The 23,038-nt window shown below is 38.0% G+C and overlaps 1 protein-coding gene across 1 annotated transcript in view; it reads right to left on the bottom strand.

The window, feature by feature from the left end:
- Positions 1 to 23,038, bottom strand: part of ARID4B (AT-rich interaction domain 4B) — a 148,285-nt gene that overhangs the window by 53,039 nt on the left and 72,208 nt on the right. The window contains 5 exon segments of the mRNA XM_017862266.1: positions 697 to 773; positions 3,929 to 4,008; positions 10,104 to 10,242; positions 16,183 to 16,274; positions 22,634 to 22,713. Of these exon segments, the coding sequence (XP_017717755.1) occupies positions 697 to 773; positions 3,929 to 4,008; positions 10,104 to 10,242; positions 16,183 to 16,274; positions 22,634 to 22,713 (468 nt within the window).

The following is a 23,038-nucleotide window of genomic DNA, read 5'->3' as shown; positions in this document are numbered from 1 at the left end:
ACAATGTCTAAAAAAAAAAAAAAAAAAAAAAAAAAAAAAAAAAAAAAAAAAAAAAAAAAAAAAAAAGTTACTTTGATTCCTTTCTTCTACCATTCCCAGAAACCAGTATTTTATTTACCAGGAAAAACCAGATTATAGGAATAGCTGACTACATAGTTCTCTCCCATTATTCTAGATTATTATGCCTGACTATAAGTGAAAAAAAAAGAAAAAAAGGAAACTTATGGCTGGGCATAGTGGCTCATGCCTGTAATTCTAACACTTTGGGAGGCCAAGGCGGGTGGACTGCCTGAGCTCAGGAGTTCAAGACCAGCCTGGGCAACACGGTGAAACCCCATCTCTATTAAAATAACAAAAAATTAGCCGAGCATGGCGGCATGTGCCTTAGTCCCAGTTACTCAGAAGGCTGAGGCAACAGAATTGCTTGAACCCGGGAGGCAGAGGTTGCAGTGAGCTGAGATTGCGCCACACTCCAGCCTGGGCGACAGAGCAAGACTCTGTCTCCAGAAAAAAAAAAAAAAAAGGAAACTTATAACACAGAAGACACATGGGTTTATAAAATAAAGGTCACAAGGAATCAAATATAACCATAAGAACATAATTTTAAAAAAATTTTAAAGAGCAAAAAAATATTTAATCTTCAAAACACTTTAGCAGTTTTACAGTACTTGTAATTTATTCCAAGATTATCCTTACCTTGTTTTAATACAGCATCAGGCTTTGGTGCAGTGTCACTAGTAATTTCATGGACATCTTTTCTTGGAACTGAAGTACTATATATTATTTTTAATTACAAAAGAAGAAAAAAAGCCCAAAATATGACTAAGATTAATTAAGAATCCAGATGATTACATGTCACAGAAAGATACTGAAAATATGAGAATGTTGACATTTACAATAAAAGTGATTGCACACAGAGTAGCAAGTCAAAAATAACATAAAAGACAGGATGTTAAAATATGTAATCATCTACAGAAGGATCCTACCATAAGAGATACTTTATAAACACCAGTGTGTTCCCAAATACCAGAGTCCCCTGCCTAAATGCAACACTGAAAATTATTTTGATTTTTTTTTTTTTTTTTTGAGACAGGGTCTCACTCTGTCATCCAGACTGGAGTGCAGTGGCACAATCTTGGCTCACCACAACCTCCACCTCTACCTCCCAGGCTCAAGCGGATTCTCCTGCCTCAGCCTCCCGAGTAGCCACTAACACCCAGCTAATTTTTGTATTTTTAGTAGAGACAAGGTTTCACCATGTTGGACAGGCTGGTCTTGAACTCCTGACCTCAACTGATCCACTCACCTTGGCCTCCCAAAGTGCTGGGATGATCGGCATGAGCCACCATGCCCGGCCAAAAATGATTTATGGCAATATAATGATAAAATATTTGGGGACAGGCATGGTGATTCACGCCTGTAATCCCAACACTTTGGGAGGTCAAGGTGGGAGGACTGCTTCATGCCAAAGTTCAAGACCAGGATGGGTAACATAGTGAGACCCAGTCTCCACAGACAAACTAAAAAAGTAAGAAAAGAATTAGCCAGGAGTGGTGGCATGTGCCTGTAGTCCCAGCTACTCGGGAGGCTGAAGCAGGGAGCTGAGCTGGAAACCCAGTGCAGGATTACAGTAAGCTATGATCGTGCCACTGCACTCTAGAGTAGGCAACAGAGCAAGATCCCATCTCTTAAAAAACAAAGGTTGAGCTGGGTGCAGTGGTTCACACCCGCAATCCCAGCACTTTGGGAAACCGAAGTGGGTGGATCACCTGGGGTCAGGAGTTCAAAATACAAAAATACAAAATTAGCTGGGCATGGTGGTGCATGCCTGTAGTCCCACCTACTCGAGAAGTTGAGGCACGAGAATCACTTGAACGAGGCAGAGGTTGCAGTGAGCTGAGATTGCACCATTGCACTCCAGCCTGGGCAACAAGAGTGAAACTCCGTATCAAAAAAAGTAAATAAAATAAATAAATAAAGGTTGGACACCGTGGCTCACAACTGTAATCCCAACACTCTGGGGGGCCAAAGTGGGCAGATCACTTGAGCTCAGGAGTTCAAGAATAGCCTGGGCAACATGGCAAAAAAAAAACCTACAAAAATTTGCCGAGCATGGTGGCACACACCTGTAGTTCTAGCTACTTGGGAGGTTGCCAGAATACTACAGTTGCAGTTGCCACACTGTACATCAGATCCTGTACATTTTATTCATCTTACAAATAAAAGTTTGTGTCCTTTTACTAACGTTTTCCCATTTTCCCTACCCCCCAACAATTTAATATCAAGTCAGTATTCAATTTCAGTGCTCAAATTCCTCCGATTATCTCAATTTTGTTAAAGTGGGTTCTACATACTGTTTTTTGTTGTTGTTGTTGTTTTGAGATGGAGTCTTGCTCTTGTCGCCCAGGCTAGAGCACAGTGGCATTATTTCTGCTCACTGCACCCTCCATCTCCGAGGTTCAAGCGATTTTCCTGCCTCAGACTCCTGAGTAGCTGGGATTACAGGTGCCCACCACCATGCCTGGCTAATTTTGTATTTTTAGTAGAGACGGAGTTTCGCCATGTTGGCCAGGCTGGTCAGGAACTCCTGACCTCGTGATCCGCCTGCTCAGGCCTCCCAAAGTGCTGGGAATACAGGCGTGAGCCACCGTGCCGTGCCCAGCCTACATACTGTTTTTGAAGCTAACTTTTCAGACTGGGTGCAGAGGCTCACGGCTGTAATCTCAGCACTTTGGGAGGCCAGGACATGTGGATCGCTTGAGCTGAGGAGTTCAAGACCAGCCTAGCCAACATGGCGAAACCCTTTCACTACAAAAAAATACAAAAATAGCCAGGTGTAGTCCCAGCTACTCAAGAGAAGTTGAAGTGAAGGATCACCTGAGCCCAAAGGGTCATGGCTGCAGTGAGCCGTGATCATGTCACTGCACTCCAGCCTGGGTGAAAGAGTGAGACTCTCACCAAAAAAAAATAAATAAATAAAATTAATTAATTAAAGATAAAAATACCTTTCCCGAACTTGAAAATTCAAACACCAAATCTTAAAACATAATGACCTTTTCAAGGTATTCACACCCAATATAATTCTGTATAAAATATCTGGCTTCTCTAGTCATATAATTCTTAAAGAAAAATAAATTATTTTTTTAACCCTTACCATCCATATACAAGTAACCCATTTTAATCCTCAGACTACTGAAAAAGTTGAATATTATCTAACAGGTATCACTACAACCATTAGACATAACCAGTAGAAGAATCAGAAATTCCTAATTAGACCATCAAGAACAAACCCTAAGGAAATAATGTCAATAAATACATCAACAGGCCGGGCGCGATGGCTCATGCCTATCATCCCAGCACTTTGGGAGGCTGAGGTGGGCAGCTCACGAGGTCAGGAGTTCGAGACTAGCCTGGACAACATAGTGAAACCCCATCTCTACTAAAAATATAAAAATTAGCCGGGTGTGGTGGCATGTGCCTATAGTCCCAATTACTCAGGAGGCTGAGGCAGGAGAATAGCTTGAACCCAGGAGGCGGAGGTTGCAGTGAGTGGAAATTGCAACACTGCACTCCAGCCTAGGTGACAGAGTGAGACTCCGTCTCAAAAAACCAAAACAAAACAAAAAAATCAATAAAGTAATAAATATGCTAGATATGGCAAATTTGCCTCAAATAACCAGTGATTATGTGGACAAATGTTGACAAATTAGACAGTACTGGGTGTCTAGTTTGGAAAAGATTACCAAAATGAGCAAGGAAAAACATACTACAAGACTACAACACATTAAGATAATATGAAAACAGTCACTCTGAAACATTCTGTATGATGAAAATAAAAGCCTAAGGTAACCAATCATTTAACATCCTAATTCAAAATAACAGCATATACTTATAAACTGGTTTTTCAAACCAAGTAAATTATACTTACAATTTTCCATCTTTGAAAGATCGAACAAGAATATTGTCCTTTTTTACAGCAATCTCATCACTACAATCAGGACAAACCACCTTTTAAGAAAAAGGGTGAAGCTATTATAACTAAAAGAACTCATAGTTATGTAAGTACCTACTATTTAAATCCTTTTAAAAAGTGTAAGCTTGAAGTTGAAAAACTAATTTTAGTTTGAGGGTAAACAGGTACACACATATGGGAGCACACACAAGTAATTTTAAATTGGTATCCTACATCCTTCCAGCTGCCTGGATAATCTAGATTTTTTTTTGGCATAGACATGGCATTGAAAGCAGAAGTACAGCTATGACTAGGATGAAGCTGTGGACAAAGTTCTAGTCAGAAACAGAGAAAAGGTAGAGCTAGATCCTTAACTGAAGGAATACATCATGGCTAAGAGAAAAACAATGGTCCAGAATTTCCAGAGTCTTGTATGCTATATTAATTCTTAGGATAACATCTAACATCTTTGTTGAAAGAATCTGAAACCAGACAATGTCATAAAAGATTTTCCTTTTAAAAATCTACTTTGGCTGCTATGAAGAAAATGGACCATGCAAAGGTAACTGTGCAAAGAGACTAAGCTATTGTGATCATCTGAGTGAGAGGTGGTGGCTTGGATGTAAAGTGGTGGCAATGGGAAATTAAAGGGATGAGAAATATCCAAGATAATGAGGGAAGTAGAAAGATGAACAAGAAGAGGACGCTTAGTTTTCTGCCTTGTGCAAATAGGTAGATGACAGGGTTATTCATTGTGAAAGAAAAACAACAAAAAAGGGCCAAGTTTGTGCAAGAGGGAAGTGATAAGAAGAGGAGTTTTGGGACTATTAAGTTTTAGGTGGCTAAAAGACATCCAAAGGAAGATAGTGAACAGAAAAATCAGGTCTGGAGCAGAGCGTAGAGGACTGGACTCAAGGATATTAATTTGAGAGTCCACAGACTAAATATCAGGGGCCTAAAACTTGGGGCTTGTGAGCCAAATCCACTCATTACTTTTTTCTGATGAGCTAAGGATTTTGAAAACTGCACACGTGATAGCTTTGGCCAGTGATGACACTGGTGTATGAGTAAGTGGGCTCACTGTCCAGTTCTACCACAGGAATGACAACATGCATTTTATCCCATTCACCCATGTATGTTATTTTCTTGGTCACTTTGATTATCTCTTTGTTATCCCTGCAAGTGAAGCTTTAAAAGGGGATGAGATCACCCTAAAGAAAATACAGCGATACATTCTGAATCCTGAATTACAGCTTGAAAGGGTGATTAGAAGTGGAGAACTTGGTGAAAAAAACTGAAAAGCAGAACTGCATCAGCCATGGAATCTAAGATTTCCCCCTCTTAAACTGAAACTGGACAATAAAATAAAAAATTGAGACTGGAGAATAAGTCTCAATCAGGATTAAACAATACTACTTGTATTAATAAGCTCAGCACAGTCCTAGTCAGGGTAAATACTCAGTGCATAGTAGTTATTTATAAAATGCTCCTGGGACTATGTAGTTGTTTCCTTTTTCTTCTTTTTTTTTTTTTTTTTTTGAGACAAGGTCTCACTCTGTGCAGTGGTGTGATCACCACTCAATGCAAACTCAACCTCCCAGGGTTCAATCGATCCTCCCACCTCAGTCTCCCAAGTAGCTGGGACTACAGGCATAGGCCACCAAACCCAGTTAAACTGTTTTCTTAGGACGTTACTAAAACACTTTGAATTTACTCGATTTATAAAAATAATTTAAAAATTAGAAACACAAATATTATTTGTGTGATTATATCAAGATTGGTCAATTTAGAACATAATTTTCAGTGTAGTTACCAAAAATTATCCATCACTGTCCAATGGATCTCAATTTTGGGAGGGGGATAACATGCATCAATAATTTCTAAGAATTTATAAAACAAAATGAAATTGGTTGACTAAAACAGATTACTAACCTTTCAATATTAAAATCCTTATTTTTATTTTCATCAAAGAAATTATGATTATGGATGTGACAAGCTTAAGAGTAACTAACACAAAATTACTAACTAATTAAAAAATTTAATGTTCCTATGAGATAAAAGACTTAGAAAACAGTTGTGTGTGTGTGTGGTGTGTCGTGTGTTTGAGAATGGGTCTTGCTGATCACTTAGAGCCAGAGTGCTATGGCATGGTCTCGCTCACTGCAACCTCCACCTCCCATGTTCAAGCAATTCTCCTGCCTCAGCCTCCCAAGTAGCTGGGATTACATGGTGCCCTCCATCATGCTTGCTGAATTTTGTACTTTAGTAAAGATGGGGTTTCCACCCATGTTTGCCAGGCTGTCATCGGAAACTCCCTGACATCAATGGATCTGCCCACCTCGGCCTCCCCAAAGTGCTGGGATTACAGGCGTAGCCGCCACGCCCAGCCAGCCAAACAGTTTTATAAAATATAAAATTGGCTCTGTCCCCAGGTTGGCAATGCAGGGCGCAATCTCAGATCACTGCAGCCTCTCTGCCTCCCAGGTTCAAGCGATTCTCCTGCTCAGCCTCCCAGAGTAGCTGGGTACTACAAGCACATGCCACATGCGGGCAAATTTTTGTTTTTTTAGTAGAGAAGGGGTTTCACTATGTGCCAGGGCTGGTCTTGAACTCCTGACCTCAGGTGATCTGCCTGCCTCGTCTCCCAAAGTGCTGGGACTGCAGGTGTGAGCCACCACAGTCTGGCCTTAAAACATACTTTCTTTTTTTTTTTTTTTTTTTTTTTTTTTTGAGACGGAGTCTCACCTCTGTTGCCCGGGCTGGAGTGCATGGAGTGCAGTGGCCGGATCTCAGCCTCACTGCAAGCTCCGCCTCCGGGTTTATGCTATTCTCCTGCCATCAGCCTCCCGAGTAAGCTGGGACTACAGTGCGCCCGCCACCTCGCCGGCTAGTTTTTTCTATTTTTTAGTAGAGACGGGTTCACATGTTAGCCAGGGATGGTCTTGATCTCCTGACCGTGATTTCCGCCCGTCTCGGGCCTCCAAAGTGCTGGGATTACAGGCTGAGGCCACCTGCGCGCCGGCCTAAAACGATACTTTCAAAAGAAATTCTCACAAAGAATCCTAGGGCTTTAGGAAGAAATAAATAATCGCATACACAGACGCTTTTTTTCAGCTTAATAATTAACCCAAAGTGTGGCAACTTACTTAACTCTGCTAATAGTTTCCTTATCTACAAATGGGGATAAATAATAATATCTATTTCATAATAAGTGCTAGCACACTCCCTGTACATACAGGTATCCACTGAATGTTGGATGGATACACACGAATGTACAAAGGTATAATAAAATATTTATATTTATTAAAACAAATAATTGTCCTCATTTTTCATTATCACTACAAGAGCTGACATTTACTGGATACTTAATTTGTGCCGAACACTGAACTAAGCAGTGGAGATAAAGAAATAAAACATGTTCATGTAAATGGACATCACAAGTAGAAAACAGTACAAACAAAGATAGTTCTGTTTCTTTTTCATCTGAGAACATGGTTACCTAGTGTAGCATAAAAACCACAAATATACAAAAGAGTTTATATATATTATGGACATAAGTTTTCATACAAATACATATAAACAAAGAATAGTGTTTTAATCCCATTTCTAAGTTTCTGCAATTGTTAGTCAATGAGAAGGAAAATGAGAGAATGAGAATAAAGAGTTAGCAGATTCTCAACCACAAATTGTTGAGAAAAGTTTATTAATTATCACCGGGTGCTGTGGCTCACGCCTGTAATCCCAACACTTTGGGAGGCTGAGGTGGGCAGATCACCTGAGGTCAGGAGTTGGAGACAAGCCTGACCAACCTGGAGAAACCCCATCTCTACTAAAAATACAAAATTAACCAGGCGTAGTGGCTTGTAATACCAGCTACTCAGGAAGGCTGAGGCAGGAGAACCACTTGAACCTGGGAGGCAGAGGTTGCAGTGAGCCGAGATTGGGCCACTGCACTCTAGCCTGGGCAACAAGAATGAAACTCCATCTCAAAAAAAAAAAAAGTTTATTGATCACAAGAACAAAAAACCTCCACACCACTAAATGAGTCTATCCTTGTAAAATATTTTGAACAGCACTTGGTATATGATAAATGCATACTTAACAAATATGTGTTAGTTAGCCTTGAGAACACAAAAATTTTATTAAATGTCATTAACAGAAGGGAAAAAAAGCATTAGAGGATAATTTGGCTAATTATTTGTAGTAAGGAAGTGAGAACATACAAAACAGAAACAGGGAATAATTTTTGACCCATTCTGTCTCTCGATATTTGAGAACAAATTAGTTGTCAGACAAGAGGACAGTACTTTCAAAGTGTCTTTTGTTTATCAGTGGATCTTAAGTTTATAGCTTATTACATTTGAAGTGGGGGGAGGACATATTTGTAAAAGATGCGGGCTGGCCTCAGTAGCTTCCTTCTGTAATTCTAGCACTCTGAGAGGCCAAGGTGGGAGGGTCACTTGAATCCAGGAGTTCAAGACTAGCCTAGGCAGCATAGGGAGACCTCGTATTTACAAAGTATTTAAAAATTAGCCAGGTGTGGTGGTCCCCACCTGTAGTGTGAGCTACTCAGGAGGCTGAGGTGGGAGAACTGCTTGAGCCCAGGAGGTCAAGGCCACAGTGAGCCAGGATCGCACCACTGCACTCTAACCTGGGTAACGGAGTAAGCCTCTGTCTCCAGGGAAAAAAAAAAAGTGGATCTCACTGTTTAATACAAATGACTCAATGGTCTTCAGATAAAATCATCACAGGACAATTCAGACATATCAAAATTTTAAAGAGTTCAAGATAATTCTTTCTTTGTTTCTTTTCTCTTTTTTTGAGAGGGAGTCTTGCTCTGTCACCCACACTGGAGTGCAGCGGTGTGATCTTGGCTCACTGCAACCTCCACCTCCTGGGTTCAAGCGATTCTCCTGCCTCAGCCTCCTGAGTAGCTGGGATTACAGGCATGTGCCACCACACCCAGCTAATTTTTTTTGTATTTTTAGTAGAGACGGGGTTTTCCCTGTTGGCCAGGCTGGTCTCGAACTCCTGACCTCAGGGGATCTGCCCACCATGGCCTCCCAAAGTGCTAGGATTACAGGTGTCAGCCACCGCACCCCAGCCAAGATAATTCTTAAGAGATATTGATTATTAACTTCAGTCTCCTACTTGAAATTTAAAAGCTTAAGTGACTTATCCAATTATATCCTGTCCAGAAAAAAATGCATTCTTATTGCCACAGAGTTAAATCTTCATTAAAGTATGATATAGAGCTAATTATTATTTGAACCTCTATTTACTTTAAGAGCTACAAATTATTTTGTCTACCAAAAGATTATTTGAAAAGCAGCCTAGTTATGTCTGTGAAAGATGTTAGTATATGTTCCCTTTGTAAAAGTCAAAGAAAATGGTCTATACATGGCCCTTTCAACTTGCTAAAGAAGCTCGTGGTTATGAAAAACAGAGAGATACAAAGCTCAAAAGGCTTTCTGTCATCCGTCGCAACAGTTTGAAATACAAGAACTTGGGACAATCATGAGGATACTCCTGATAATAAATCCTGAGTACCTCCTCAGAATCACAAAAAGGCAATGTGAGAAAACAAGGGAAAAATGCAAAATATTCAACATGGAATCTGAGGAGTTGCAATCTTTTGGAGAGAAAACATTAAAAAGTAGGTAGAATTAAAAATCTACTGTAGAGAAAACTGAAGAGTGGGGTAATGTATAACTGCAGTCATGATTATATAGGGAGTACCCAAAAGGCAAGATTAAGATCAAGGATGGAAACACCCTGACTCATTAAGTATGAAGAAAATGTCTAGTTATCCTTGCCAACCAATCGAGATTCTGTCGTTCTTTTGCAATCTAGACCTACGTGGACTTAGGAGCTTTAAAAGTTTGCATCATGAATTTTCTACAGAGAGAGAGAGAGAGAATTAAACTTCCACACGGCTAAACCTCTAAGATTATCAAGATTTTGCCTTTCCTGAATGACTTCAAGAGTTCTTTGTATTCAAAGACAACATTAAAAGTAAGCTTAGTGTGAACTAAATAATGCTAAAAACATTTCCTCATTTTGTACCTATGAATAACATTAGTAAGAAAATTGTTTTCTGCATAAACTTACATAGTTTGAAATTAAACTTTTTTATAGTGAAGCTACTCACCAATGCAGGAAACCACAGTGCTTTCTTTTTATCCAAACTAATGTAATCTACACATACAACTTTGCCTAGTAGCTCATCAATCTGTTTCCTATCATCCTCATCTTCATCACTGGAGGATGATGAAGACTCTTCCTCTGGTCTAAGGAGAGAAAAAAATAAAATATTTCCATTTATCCTCACAAATAAGCATGCCAATGATGAATATAGATATTCCCAAACTCTTACTACATTTCCTAAGACCTGCAAAATGGCTAATTTAAATCTTAAATCGTTTTCTAAATTTCTAAAAAAATAACAGTAAGAGTTTATCATGAGAGGAAAGCACATGATTCTCCTAAAAATATTTCCGGTTTATTTAGTGCTACTGTAAAAAACTGAAGAGGAAGATCAGGACAAATAACTGGTTCCCAAATCCTCAAAAAGGTGGAGGCCCCATATTAAACATCCCAGTACTATACTAAAATATACACAATCCCAATCTCAAATTAAAGGAATTCTGGAGATAGTAATTCTACATCTCCAGGACAAAGTTAATTTTAAAAGGTAGGAGCAGACCTTTATTAACTGAGGTTAGGGTGGGAAGAGGAGGCAATCTGAAAAGAGATCACCACTGCTATCCATAACAACAAATACACACGAGTTAGGTATTCATAAAATGTCCAATAAGCTTCTTTTGTATGATGTTAAACACTTTCAAAAGTAAAAGAAAAACTGAAAATCCTTTCAGTAACATTAAATATTGGACTAGTAAATTAGAAAGACAACTGTCAGAAGAAAAAGTATCTGAAACCATCAATTTGACGTCTGAGAAAAGTGTAGTAAAAGAAAACAAAACAAAAGCTATTCCAATTTGAATCTGATTCTAATAAAGAATCGGCACCAAAGAAAATGCCCAGAATGAGTAAAGACTAGGAAATGTTTGACGCACAACAACATATGCCCTTTTTAGAATGGCTATTATTGAACACCTACAAAGATAAAAGTGTTTTTCAGAGAGTTCGCAATGATCAACTTCACTGACCAAAAACTGAAAACTGACAAACTATTAAAAAACTTTAGACATGATTTACCTATTTGGTACACTATCTAGCATACTCTCAATTTGTCTTTGAAGCCTTTCCAAAAGTATGACAAAGTAACTGTCATGCCTTCATATTTATATATTCCAATATAAATGTAAAAAAGTGAAAACTATTTTTTTCTTTTTTGAGACGGAGTCTAGCTCTGTCACCAGGCTGGAGTGCTGTGGTGCCATCTTGGCTCACTGCAACCTCTGCCTCCTGGGTTTAAGCGATTCTCCTGCCTCAGCCTCCTGAGTAGCTGGGACTACAGGAGACCGCCACCACACCCAGCTAATTTTTGTATTTTTAGTAGAGAAGGGGTTTCACCATGTCGGCCAGGATAGTCTCCATCTCCTGACCTCATGATCCACCCACCTCACCTCCCAAAGTGCTGGAAATACAGGCATGAGTTACCCCACCTGGCCAAAAAAGGAATAGCTATTATAATAATATTAAGCTTTTTAAAGTGACATGGGGAATACCACCCCCTTGATTTCAGTGATCAGTCAAATAACTTAAAAATTGTTGCCTGGCAGAAACAAAGCAAATCTTCAAAGCTTGCTATTGAATATAAGTATTGTACTTTGGCTGGGAGTATTGTACTCCCAGCACTCTGGGAGGCCGAGGCGGGTGGATCACCTGAGTCAGGAGTTCGAGACCAGCCTGGCCAAAATGGTGAAACCTTGTCTCTACTAAAAATACAACAATTAGCCAGGCGTGGTGTCAGGCGCCTGTAATCCCAGCCACTCCGGAGCAAAGGCTGAGGCAGGAGAACTGCCTGAACCCGGGAGGGGGAGGTTGCGGTGAGCTGATATCGCGCCACTGCACTCCAGCCTGGGTGACAGAGGATGACTCCGTCTCAAAAAAAAAGAAAAAAAAAAAGATGTACTTCAATGGCACTTAAAGAAGGTCAATCTCTCCTTAGAAAGTAGGTAACAATAGGAAAACTCAACTACCTTTATACTAGTGGAGCATAAGACCCTACACATAGACATACAGCTTAGGACAGAAATGACAGTCCTCACAAGTCTGATTTCTACTTGATTTAGAAGAGCTTAAGAGTAGTGACTTTTTTAACTTTCTAATGACTACAGAACACAACCAAGCTTAAAATCGTAAATTATTGCTTTTTCAAAGTAGCCACAGAAGACTCATTCAGCTAGGGGTTTATGAACACTCTATTATAAGTTAGCAGCTAGAAAGCTACAATGTCAGAGATAACATATATCAAAATCTGTACAACATTGGGAAAAGGGGGCTTTATTTGACTAACAAAGTTATCTGCATCCTTGTAAAAATTGTAACTTTTCTTAAGACTTAACAAGTGTTAAGACTTCAGATTTCACAGTATATCAAAAAGAAAAACAAAACACTTTTGTTCAGCTAGCTGAAACATCCACCTTACATATAAAATCGCAGAGTTCCTGTCTAAAATCATCCCCTCTTTTAGACGAGATGCCACTTCCCCCTCACCTACTCAAGACTTTGTTCCACCTTATTCAAATTTACAACCCCTGCCCATCTACCTCTTTTCATCTTGCTCTTCTTATTACCACAGCATTCACTTTTATCATACTATATAATTTACTTATTTATGTTTATTTTTTTCTTCCACAACAAGTATGTGAACCCAATGTTTAATTCACTATCTCCTCCCCTGAGAGAATGTAAGCTCTAAAGTTGAAGATTTTTTAAGTAATTTTTTTGTTTATTGATATATCTCAAGTACCTGAATAATGCTTGGCACAATATAGATACTCAATAAACACTTGTTCATAAAATAAAGTAAAAATACTTTTTTTTTTTTTTTACTATGGTATTTCTGATTTTTTTCTAAAATCACAAAATGTATACAATCAGTGTAAACCATACTATTATACATGAAGCTCTTTAACTTTTCCTTTTAGAGGAGCTTAGCCGGAAAACTGTTTACACAGACAAGTACTCAATAAACTAATGAAGTAAAATAAATGAGCATCCAAAATATTTTACAGGAGCAAAGACAGAGCAAGCAGAGAGTCTGCTTGATTTTGATTCATTTCTGACATTACTATTTCTTTGGTGACAAGGTATTTGTACAGCCACAACAAAATAATGCACTGTCTCTATGAAATAAAATCTGATATCACTAGAAATAAAGTTAATTACACAGAAATTTTTACCATAATATTCAACAGCCAATCACTTAAAACTGATCACACTCACTATTAACTCTAATTAGTTGTAAATCAAGAAAGACGAACTTTAGACAAGACATGGGCCAAGGAATACCAAATAATGATACAAATTGAGCAAAAACAAGAGGCTTAACCTTTGACATGCAATTCTGATTCTTTTTTATTTCAGGCAAATCAGTTTACTCAGTTTCAAACTCTGTAAACTGAAATGTTCTATTAGTATCTAGAAAACTGACAATGTATATACCTTCTTAGACATTAAAACACACAGAACCTATGTATGCTTAACTATAAATGGGTTTTAATTTTTTTTCTCAATTGTTATCAAGGAGGAAATGAATCAAATTCTCAAAATAAAGTGGCAAAATAAAAAGATCTTCTGGAATTAGATAGTGATGATAGTTACACAATTTTATGAATATACTAAAAACCACTGAACTGTATACTTTAAAAGGGTGAATTATTGGATACAAATCTACAGATTAAAACATATAACAAAATAGTAAATTTTATGATATGTGAATAATAAACTAATTTAAACATGTTCAGATCTGCAGGCCTGTATTTAAATAGCAAGTATAAACCAGGTATTGGGTAAATCTTAGCACTGTTACTGGGTAAAATCTATACTCATAAATAATCCCTTATTAACAAGATTCATTGTAAACCTTATGCTTTATCTTTTTTTCTGAAGGGAGAAAAAATAATAGCAAATAGACTGCTTTCCTATTGTAGCAGTTGCACACAAACTTCTGCCAGATTACTGGAAAACAACTTCAAGAGGAGAGGGACAAACAAATATTTCCATAATTCCAGGTATTCTATTCTTCTGGATGACTTAAACACAACCGCTGCAAACAATGGGTAAATTATAAGGAGAAAATTCAATCCAGTAATACATTGATTAAAAGAATCAATAACTTGCTTTAAAAAAATAAGCTAGAGGATGATAATCATTAAAAAAAGAAAATACTTGAACTTACTAGGATTAAAGGTAGAATATACTGAAACTCAATTTAATGGAAGATGTTAAAAGTAATCAATTTTGGAATAACTAGGGGTAGATTAATTGAGACACAGAATAACAGCTGCTAAAAGAAAATAAATTTGGTGATACATCACTCCAACAACGAAGTCCTGGGAATCCTAAGAAGAGATAACTTTATATATTTTTGTACAAAAATACATTTTAAATGGCAATCTGAGACCACAGCAAAGACTTTTTTCAATGGAGTAATGGAAGAGGAAATGAAGGTCAGATGAATGCCCTTAAGATTCAGGTTTAAGACTTTGTTTCAGAAAATCACTCTGAAGAAAGGGGAGAAAGAACTTTAAGGAAATGTAATTAAGGAGATGGTCATTTCGAACTGTAGTACTTGCCTGTAATGCTTACACACCAAGGCTTAAAATGCCAAGCAAGAATAACATTGTCAGGTTCCTTGGCAGTGGGAATGACTGACCATGGTAGAGAGGGGGAAGGAAGAGCAAGCAAAACAAGATTACAGACGGAGCAGGTCTTCATTCCTACACTAGTAATTCTCAACCTTTGGCCTGCATTCATACTTTGCACATGTATAACACAATCTCCACAGCAAATCTCTCATTACACACAGAGATTCTCAACAGGAAAATCACTAACTTAGAATGTTTGCTGGAGTCTTTAGAAAGCAAAGATCAACTTATTCAGTAACAAATGCATGCTTTATTCTCATATTCACAAAACGGACACCTCAACTAAGAAACATCTAACAGTTGGGGAACGATAGAAGAGGAAATAAAAACTAACTGACTTTTAACAGATCATAATTTTGGTCATATCTGCAGGTCAATATTATGTAATATTGCACAAAAAATTCATTTTTAAACTTATGTTTCCACTTTAGGATGATCTGTGTAAAATTGTAAAACTATGTCTAAATACTAGATGCAATCTTTTCAAAAGTAAAAAAACTTATTGACAAGAGACTATTTTTCCTATACTATATATAACAATGTAGAAATTTTTTTAAGTTCGAATAATGCAGCAAGAACCAGTCCTACTTGTCAGACATAAACACCAGGAAGCAGAATTTTTATATTTACATGTAAACACATTTTCATATATAAATGAAATTATGTTACATACTGGTATTGCACCATGAAATTTTTCATGTCAATATATGATGTTGATTATCTAGTACTTACATAACATTTACTCTATAAACACTTTAAGGATATGAATTCACTTAATTTTCACAACAACACTAAGAGATAGGTAATATTATTATCTCAATTTTATAGATAAGAATTGAGGTATGAAAAGATTAAGTAAACATCCCAAGATCACACAGTAAGTAAGTGGCAGAGCCAGGATTCAAACCCAGACCAACTGGCTCCACAGTTCATACTACGCCAGAGAATTGGGTTTAGAGGGGAGAGAAACATGTCTGGTTTCAAGGAAAGTATGGGGAGACACAAAATGGTTCATATAAAAGTTTAAGCATTTTTGTTGAGAATTAAGGCATGGACGAGACAGTTATGGGGAAGGGAGGCATGGAGACCAAAAATAATAGCATGAATAAAAGCATGATATTAGAAAACAAGCGATGTATTCAGGAATTATTGACTGGTTTCATTTTGACTACAGCATCAAGATAACATGCAGGGAGAAACTGAAGGCAGATACAGCTGTTAAGTAAGGTTGGCTAAGCATGGAGAACCTCAATCACCCATGCTGAGGAGTCTGAAATTACTATTAGATCTGGTTAGCATTTTGCAAATTACAATTTTAAAATAACTATAAACAATACTAGAAGGAGAAATGAATTCAGGTTCAACTAACAGTTATGAAAATGGACTTACATATGATTAGATCTTCTTCCTCTATTTGTTTTCTTTCCTATGACTGGAGTGCCAAAATGCTCAGGGTTGGTGAGTGGGAGCTGGTCTAATGTCTGTGGGTAAGAACATAAACCCATCAAAAAATTACCACTTTGCAAGTGCCTTCTTTGCTTTAAATCAAATCAATTTAAGAATATGCTCAGATTTTGAAATTAAACTCTCCCCCCAGGGAAGCTAAAACACAGCTTTCCTAAAGATAGAAAATTCTAGTTTCAAAGATATTAGAATAAAGATGAATGAGCTCATTACTGGAAAAAAAAAAGGGAAAAGAAATTTGGCTGCTCTCTCTAGATGATTCATTACCTATGTGAAAGTTGATAGGTATCTAAGAATGATTAAAATACAAAAGAAACACAGCTCAGTGGAAAGACAGATGTGAGAATTAAGAAATCTATTTGTACGGTTAGGGCCAACTGCAGCTCCAATATTAATTTGTACATAGGGAATCATAATCCATAAAATAAAATTATTAATAAGCAAAATAAACAAAATTAATTATGAAGATAAAGTATCAATTGCATGAACAAAAAGCCTCAGAGTAAGTTATATTACTACTCTGCAAACATTTTCTACAATAAACTTTTAAATAAAATGTAACATTAATTTTACTTAATTTTAAATTACATTTTATTTCTACATTTGAATTTTTTCCTTTCCTACGTTTTCTTAAGATTTTCCACAGTTTCTATTTCTTTCCTCATCCTAAGAAGAATCTTTCCTGTTATAAATGATTTCATAAACATCAGAGCAACTAGAGATTTCCAAGAAAACTGCCCAGATGAAAAAAAAGTGAGGAACTATTTAAGACAAAGAGACTTCTTAAAGTTACAAACCAGGGTGGTATAAGAAAGAGTGTCCATCAACTTAGAATTAAAGACCAGGCATCTAAACTAACTAATGTAATACGTAAAAAGAAATATTTAGGCCGGGCGCGGTGGCTCACGCCTGTAATCCCAACACTTTGGGAGGCCGAAGCAGGCGGATCACGAAGTCAGGAAATTGAGACCATCCTGGCCAACAGGGTGAAACCCCGTCTCTACTAAAAATACCAAAAAAATTAGCCAGGTGTGGTGGCGGGCACCTGTGGTCCCAGTTGCTCGGGACGCTGAGGCAGGAGAATGGCGTGAGCCCGGGAGGCAGAGGCTGCAGTGAGCCAAGATCGCGCCACTGCACTCCAGCCTGGGGCAACAGAGCGAGACTCTGTCTCAAAAAAAGAAAAAAAGAAAAAAGAAATATTTAACTTTTTAATAATTTAGACAATTTTGTTATAACTGCAATGAACTAAACTGTGAAAAGATGAACCATATTAACAATCTTTTTTACATAATTCATTAGAATATATGTAAATGTGTTTAAGGTACATAGATGTATATATCTAACAACGAACAATATGATCAAGAAAAAAGGTACTAGCCATAAAGGAATAACTAAAGATTGATCCCTTCAAAAGACTGACAAAAATCCTAACTTTCATAATCCTCATCAGGCAAAAAATCTAATCTTTTAAATTTAGTTTGTACAGAACCTAATCCTGTCCTTATGAACCTTAAATCAGGCATTTAAAAAATATTATTTGGGCTGGGCATGGTGGCTCACACCTATAATCCCAGAACTCTGGGAGGCCGAGGCAGGCGGATCACCCGAGATGGAGAATTGGAGACTAGCCTGACCAACATGGAGAAACTCCATCTCTACTAAAAATACAAAATTAGCCTGGCGTGGTGGCAGGTGCCTGTTATCCCAGCTACTCGGGAGGCTGAGGCAGGAGAATTGCTTGAACCTGGGAGGCAGAGGTTGCGGTGAGCCAAGATTGTACTGTTGCACTCCAGCCTGGGCAACAAGAGCAAAATTCCATCTCAGAAAAAAACAAAAAAAAATTATTTGGAGGCAAAAGTTGTCCTAAACTCAATATATACCAAGCAGAAACTCTTTTTATTGAAACAGTGTCACTCTATCATTCAGACTGGAGTGCAGTGGCGTGATCACTGCTCACTGCAGCCTCAACCTCCTGGGCTCAAGCGATCCTTCCACCTCAGCCTCCCAAGTAGCTGGGACCACAGGTGTGCACTACCATACCCAGCTAATTTTTGTATTTTTTTGTAGAGACGGGCTTTTGCCATGTTGTCCAGGCTGGTCTCAAACTCCTGGGCTCAAGCCATCTGCCCAACTCTGCCTCCCAAACATCTGGGATTACAGGCATAAACCACCACACCCGGCCCAGAAAATCTAGATGTTGCCTGTCATTAACTCCTATGGTGAAACTTTCTATGTAATCTGAAATACTATTTTGGTAATATTGCATCACTATAGAGTATTACTAAATGACCATATTTGGTAAACAGGGAAAACAAATTAATCTGGATTCACTTTCTGCCAGGCAAACAGATGGATTAAATGTATGCTGTCCCCACAAAAAATTAAGGTTGCTCTCTTGAAAGCAGAAAAAAGAGAGAGAGATTTATATTACACACTGTGGTTTCTATTTTAAGTATCTGTTAGTCATTTCACTTGCTACAGGAAAGAAAATTTCTAAAGAGTTGTTTAAGAATCACACATAGTAATTTTCAAATAAGAGACCACAGTCTCTCCCTAGTACATAACAAGAAGAAACATAAGAAGCAGTATCTCTGTCCCTGCCTCAATGTCCAGGAAAGCAGGGGCATGTTTATTTCAAGGGACTGAAAAGACCTGGGGGGAGGGTAGAATTTGTCCCATCTTATACCTAAAGAGCAAAAACCAGAGGCTCCTGAAAGCTATATTAAAGGCACATAGAAAACTATGTAGGCCTAGAGGGAAAAAGTCTATGGCCCTATTACCTAAAATGGGCTGCAGAAAATATGGAACTGGGATTTTACCTAAACTTCTCTACAGTTTTCAATTGCACGTAGTAAATACAAAGAAAGAATACCAGATAATTGGCCAGGCGTGGTGGCTCATGCCTGTAATCCCAGCACTCTGGGAGGCCAAGGTAGGAGGATCACTTGAGGCTAGGAGTTCAAGACCAGCCCGGCCGACATGGCAAAACCCCATCTCTACTAAAAACACAAAAATTAGTCGGGCATGCTTGTGCACGCTTGTAGTCCCAGATGCTCAAGAGGCTGAGGCATGAGAATCGCTTGAACCTGGGAGGCAGAGGTTACAGTAAGCCAAGATCATGCCAGCCACTGTACTCCAGTATGGGCGACAGAACAAGACTGTCTTCCAAAAAAAAAAAAAACCAGATGATGAATCCACTTTTGTATAAAACTCAAAGTATGAATGGTCTTTAGAAATACCTAAACTGTCCTACAGATGTTAAGCAGCAGGTAACACACTCACTAAGCTGGTTATGGCTAAAACCAGTGGCTTCAGGGTTGGAATTTAAACTCACTGAGGCCGGACGCGGTGGCTCAAGCCTGTAATCCCAGCACTTTGGGGGGGCCAGGGCAGGTGTATCACGAGGTCAGGAGATCGAAACCATCCTGGATAAAATGGTGAAACCCCGTCTCTACTAAAAGTACAAAAAAATTAGCCAGGCATGGGGGCAGGTGCCTGTAGTCCCAGCTACTCAGGAGGCTGAGGCAGGAGAATGGCATGAACCCGGGAGGCGGAGCTTGCAGTGAGCTGAGATGGCACCACTGCACTCCAGCCTGGGCAACAGAGTGAGACGCCATCTCAAAAAATAAAATAAAACAAAACAAAATAAAATAAAATAATTAAAAAAATAAACTGACTGAAGTGCAACTGTGATCTCTTTCCATGAATCTTGAATTTCAGTGTTTATGAAATGGGATTAATTTCAGTAGTTTATTAAATGTGATTAGTGACCCAAAATACTGCCAGTATGAAGTGGCTTTCCTCTTAAAGGACAATGTTATGACTACTACTACTAATACTCTGAATGGTCTTTCAAAACATTAAAACTTTTAAGACAATAAGAAAATACCAAATAAAGAGAAAAGAACATACAGATGGTAGATTAAATTCCCCTATTGGGGTACACTCTGGATCACATCTTCATAGGGCTTACTACACTTAAATTTTAAAATATGTTTGATTGTTTGATTAATGCTTTTTCTCCTCCAACAGACGGTGAGTATCCAAGGATAAGCTCCGTGTTTACATGACTTGGCTTACCCTTTGTCCCGGTACCTAGCACTACACAGCTCCTGGCACATCAGAGGGGAGTTAAAGATTCACACACCAGTATTCTAATTTCCTTCTAGCAAAACAAAAATTAAAAGTACACACCTGCACAGACACACTAAAACTGAATCTCCTTGAAGAGATGAAGGATACACAGCCACTTGTTCATATTACCTTCAGCATTTAACCTACAACTGTCTTATGAACCATTCCAACTCAAAATTCTCCTGGTTAAAAAAAGTAATATTTTGGCTGTCTCTCTAGACTAAAAAAATAAAATGCGGACCTTCACTTAACAGGAGAAAACCACATCTTCAAGTCCTCATACTCACTGACTATACAGAAATGAAATTAAAATAATTCCACAAACTCAGGGAGAATTCTGTACTTTATCACTATACTTGCCCCAAAGCTGTCTGTATTTACTATATGTCAACCTTCAGTTTATTCCACACATATCTATTGAAGGTTTTTGTGTAGAAATTGCTAGGAAAAGGGGGGCCTATCAAGTGAGGAAAAAAAGGATATTCCCCTAAAACAGCTTAAAATCTTACAGCGAAAACGAGAAAAGTTTAAAAAAAAAAAGACCCTAAAACAAGAATAAGCAAGAGAAGTGCAAAAGGACCAAAGGATAAAGAGATCCAATTTGGGTAGAGAGCTCACAAAAGACATCATGGAGGAGGAAGCATTTATAATGGCCTTCAACATAAGTGAGATTCCAACAAGAGGAAAGGAGTCAATAAAGTATGGACCATAGTCTGAAGATACCAAGCAGTCTAATAAGGCAGAAGTACAGGGAAGTGGTTGAATATGAGACTAAAGGGATAGGCTGGAATTATAAAACAGAGAACCTGTCTCAAATTCTAAATTTAAGTGGGAATTCAATCATTAAGAGAAGCAAAAATTTTTCAAAACAAAAACATAAAGTCTAATAGGTTAATAAGTAATATTAAAATATCCCCAAAGAAACACTATTCCAAATAGTGACTAGAAAAAAGAAATAGCCTGGCCATACTGTGCATCAATGAATATCTGTAGACTGGATTAAATAACATGACACCATTTAGAGTAACGTCTATCTTTTAAATTCTGAATTGCAAGCGAGTTAGTTACAAAACTTTGTGAACCCTCCGTTCTTACTAACATCTTTCAATTTAAGGATATGACTTTGGTGCTAGAAAGTGCTGGTTAGGCTGGGCGCGGTGGCTCAAGCCTGTAATCCCAGCACTTTGGGAGGCCGAGACAGGCGGATCACGAGGTCAGGAGATCGAGACCATCCTGGCGAACACGGTGAAACCTCGTCTCTACTAAAAAATACAAAAAACTAGCCGGGCGAGGTGGCGGGCGCCTGTAGTCCCAGCTACTCGGGAGGCTGAGGCAGGAGAATGGCGGGAACCCGGGAGGCGGAGCTTGCAGTGAGCTGAGATCCGGCCACTGCACTCCAGCCTGGGCGACAGAGCGAGACTCCGTCTCAAAAAAAAAAAAAAAAAAAAGAAAGTGCTGGTTAGAAAAACAGCTCTAGCTATCCATTTATTAATCTGAAAGCTGGGGATAATAATAGTAACTACCTCATAATGTTGCAAATACAATAATGTATGTAAAGCACTTAGCAAAGTCCCTGGCAATTATAAGCACCTCATCTATTCATCCAACTAATACTTATGAAGTTCATACTCGGTGTCAGGCACTGTTACAGCAACTAGGAACAAAGCCCTAAAGAAGATACACAAAGTCCCTGCCCCTGTGACACATTCTAGTGAGGAAGGCAGACAATAAATAATTATGTACTCATATTTCAATGTTAGGGAATAAGAGCTAAATCAATCTAAAAGGATGATAGGGAATGGAAGGGACAATTTTAGGAAGGGCAGTCAGGCAAGAGGAGAAGGTATAATAATTATCAGTTAATAGCAGTAGCGGCAGTTAAAGACTGTTGTATCAATACGTCCTTTATGACAACGATCAAGTAGATTACAAATCAGAAATCTGCTTTCTAGTTATTTATAAATTTTAAATCTATTTAAAAACTGCCTAAAGATAATAATTAAAGCCCATTGTATTTTACCTGTGGACAAATACTAAAACACTTTACATAGACAAAAAAGAAGACAGAACCTGGTGCTCAAACACAGGACCTTAAACAGGTTTCACAGATTACATCATAATGGTACTGTGTATTAATGAACTTTCCTGATTAGGAAGTAAGTTGACTGAGTTGAGAAAACAAAAATTTATTCCTCCCAATAAAAAATATTAAGACATGTTCATTTGTTAAATGATGACTTACTTCACTTTCAGCAAAATGCCTCTCTCCTTTCAGGCACAGTGAAGATCGTCTCAGTGTCTTCTCATCTCCATCATCGAAAACTATGAGAGGGAGTAAAAATGGAAGCTACTGAAGGATTTTTTCAAAGATCAAAGAGATGATATGTATTATAATTTTCTGAGTGCAAACAGATATACTATTTAAGACTATATTTGGAATTCAATTCACATTTTATGTTTTCTAGTAACTTCAAATATAGTTATTAAAGTAACTTATCCAATTTCTAGTGAAACGGAAACAACATATATGAAATGAAAACATCTTGTCTAAAACAGGACATACCAAATAAAAATAAGAAGTTGGTATTTCAAGAGGAAACCACTTAAATGCTAATTAACTCTTCTCAAAATGGTAAAGAAAAGCCAG

The sequence above is a fragment of the Rhinopithecus bieti genome, unplaced genomic scaffold (assembly GCF_001698545.2).
Source record: "Rhinopithecus bieti isolate Rb0 unplaced genomic scaffold, ASM169854v2 scaffold_57691, whole genome shotgun sequence".
Taxonomy (NCBI): Eukaryota; Metazoa; Chordata; class Mammalia; order Primates; family Cercopithecidae; genus Rhinopithecus; species Rhinopithecus bieti.
The sequence above is the reverse complement of the archived record's forward strand: the minus strand, read 5'-3'. Positions and strand labels throughout refer to the sequence as shown.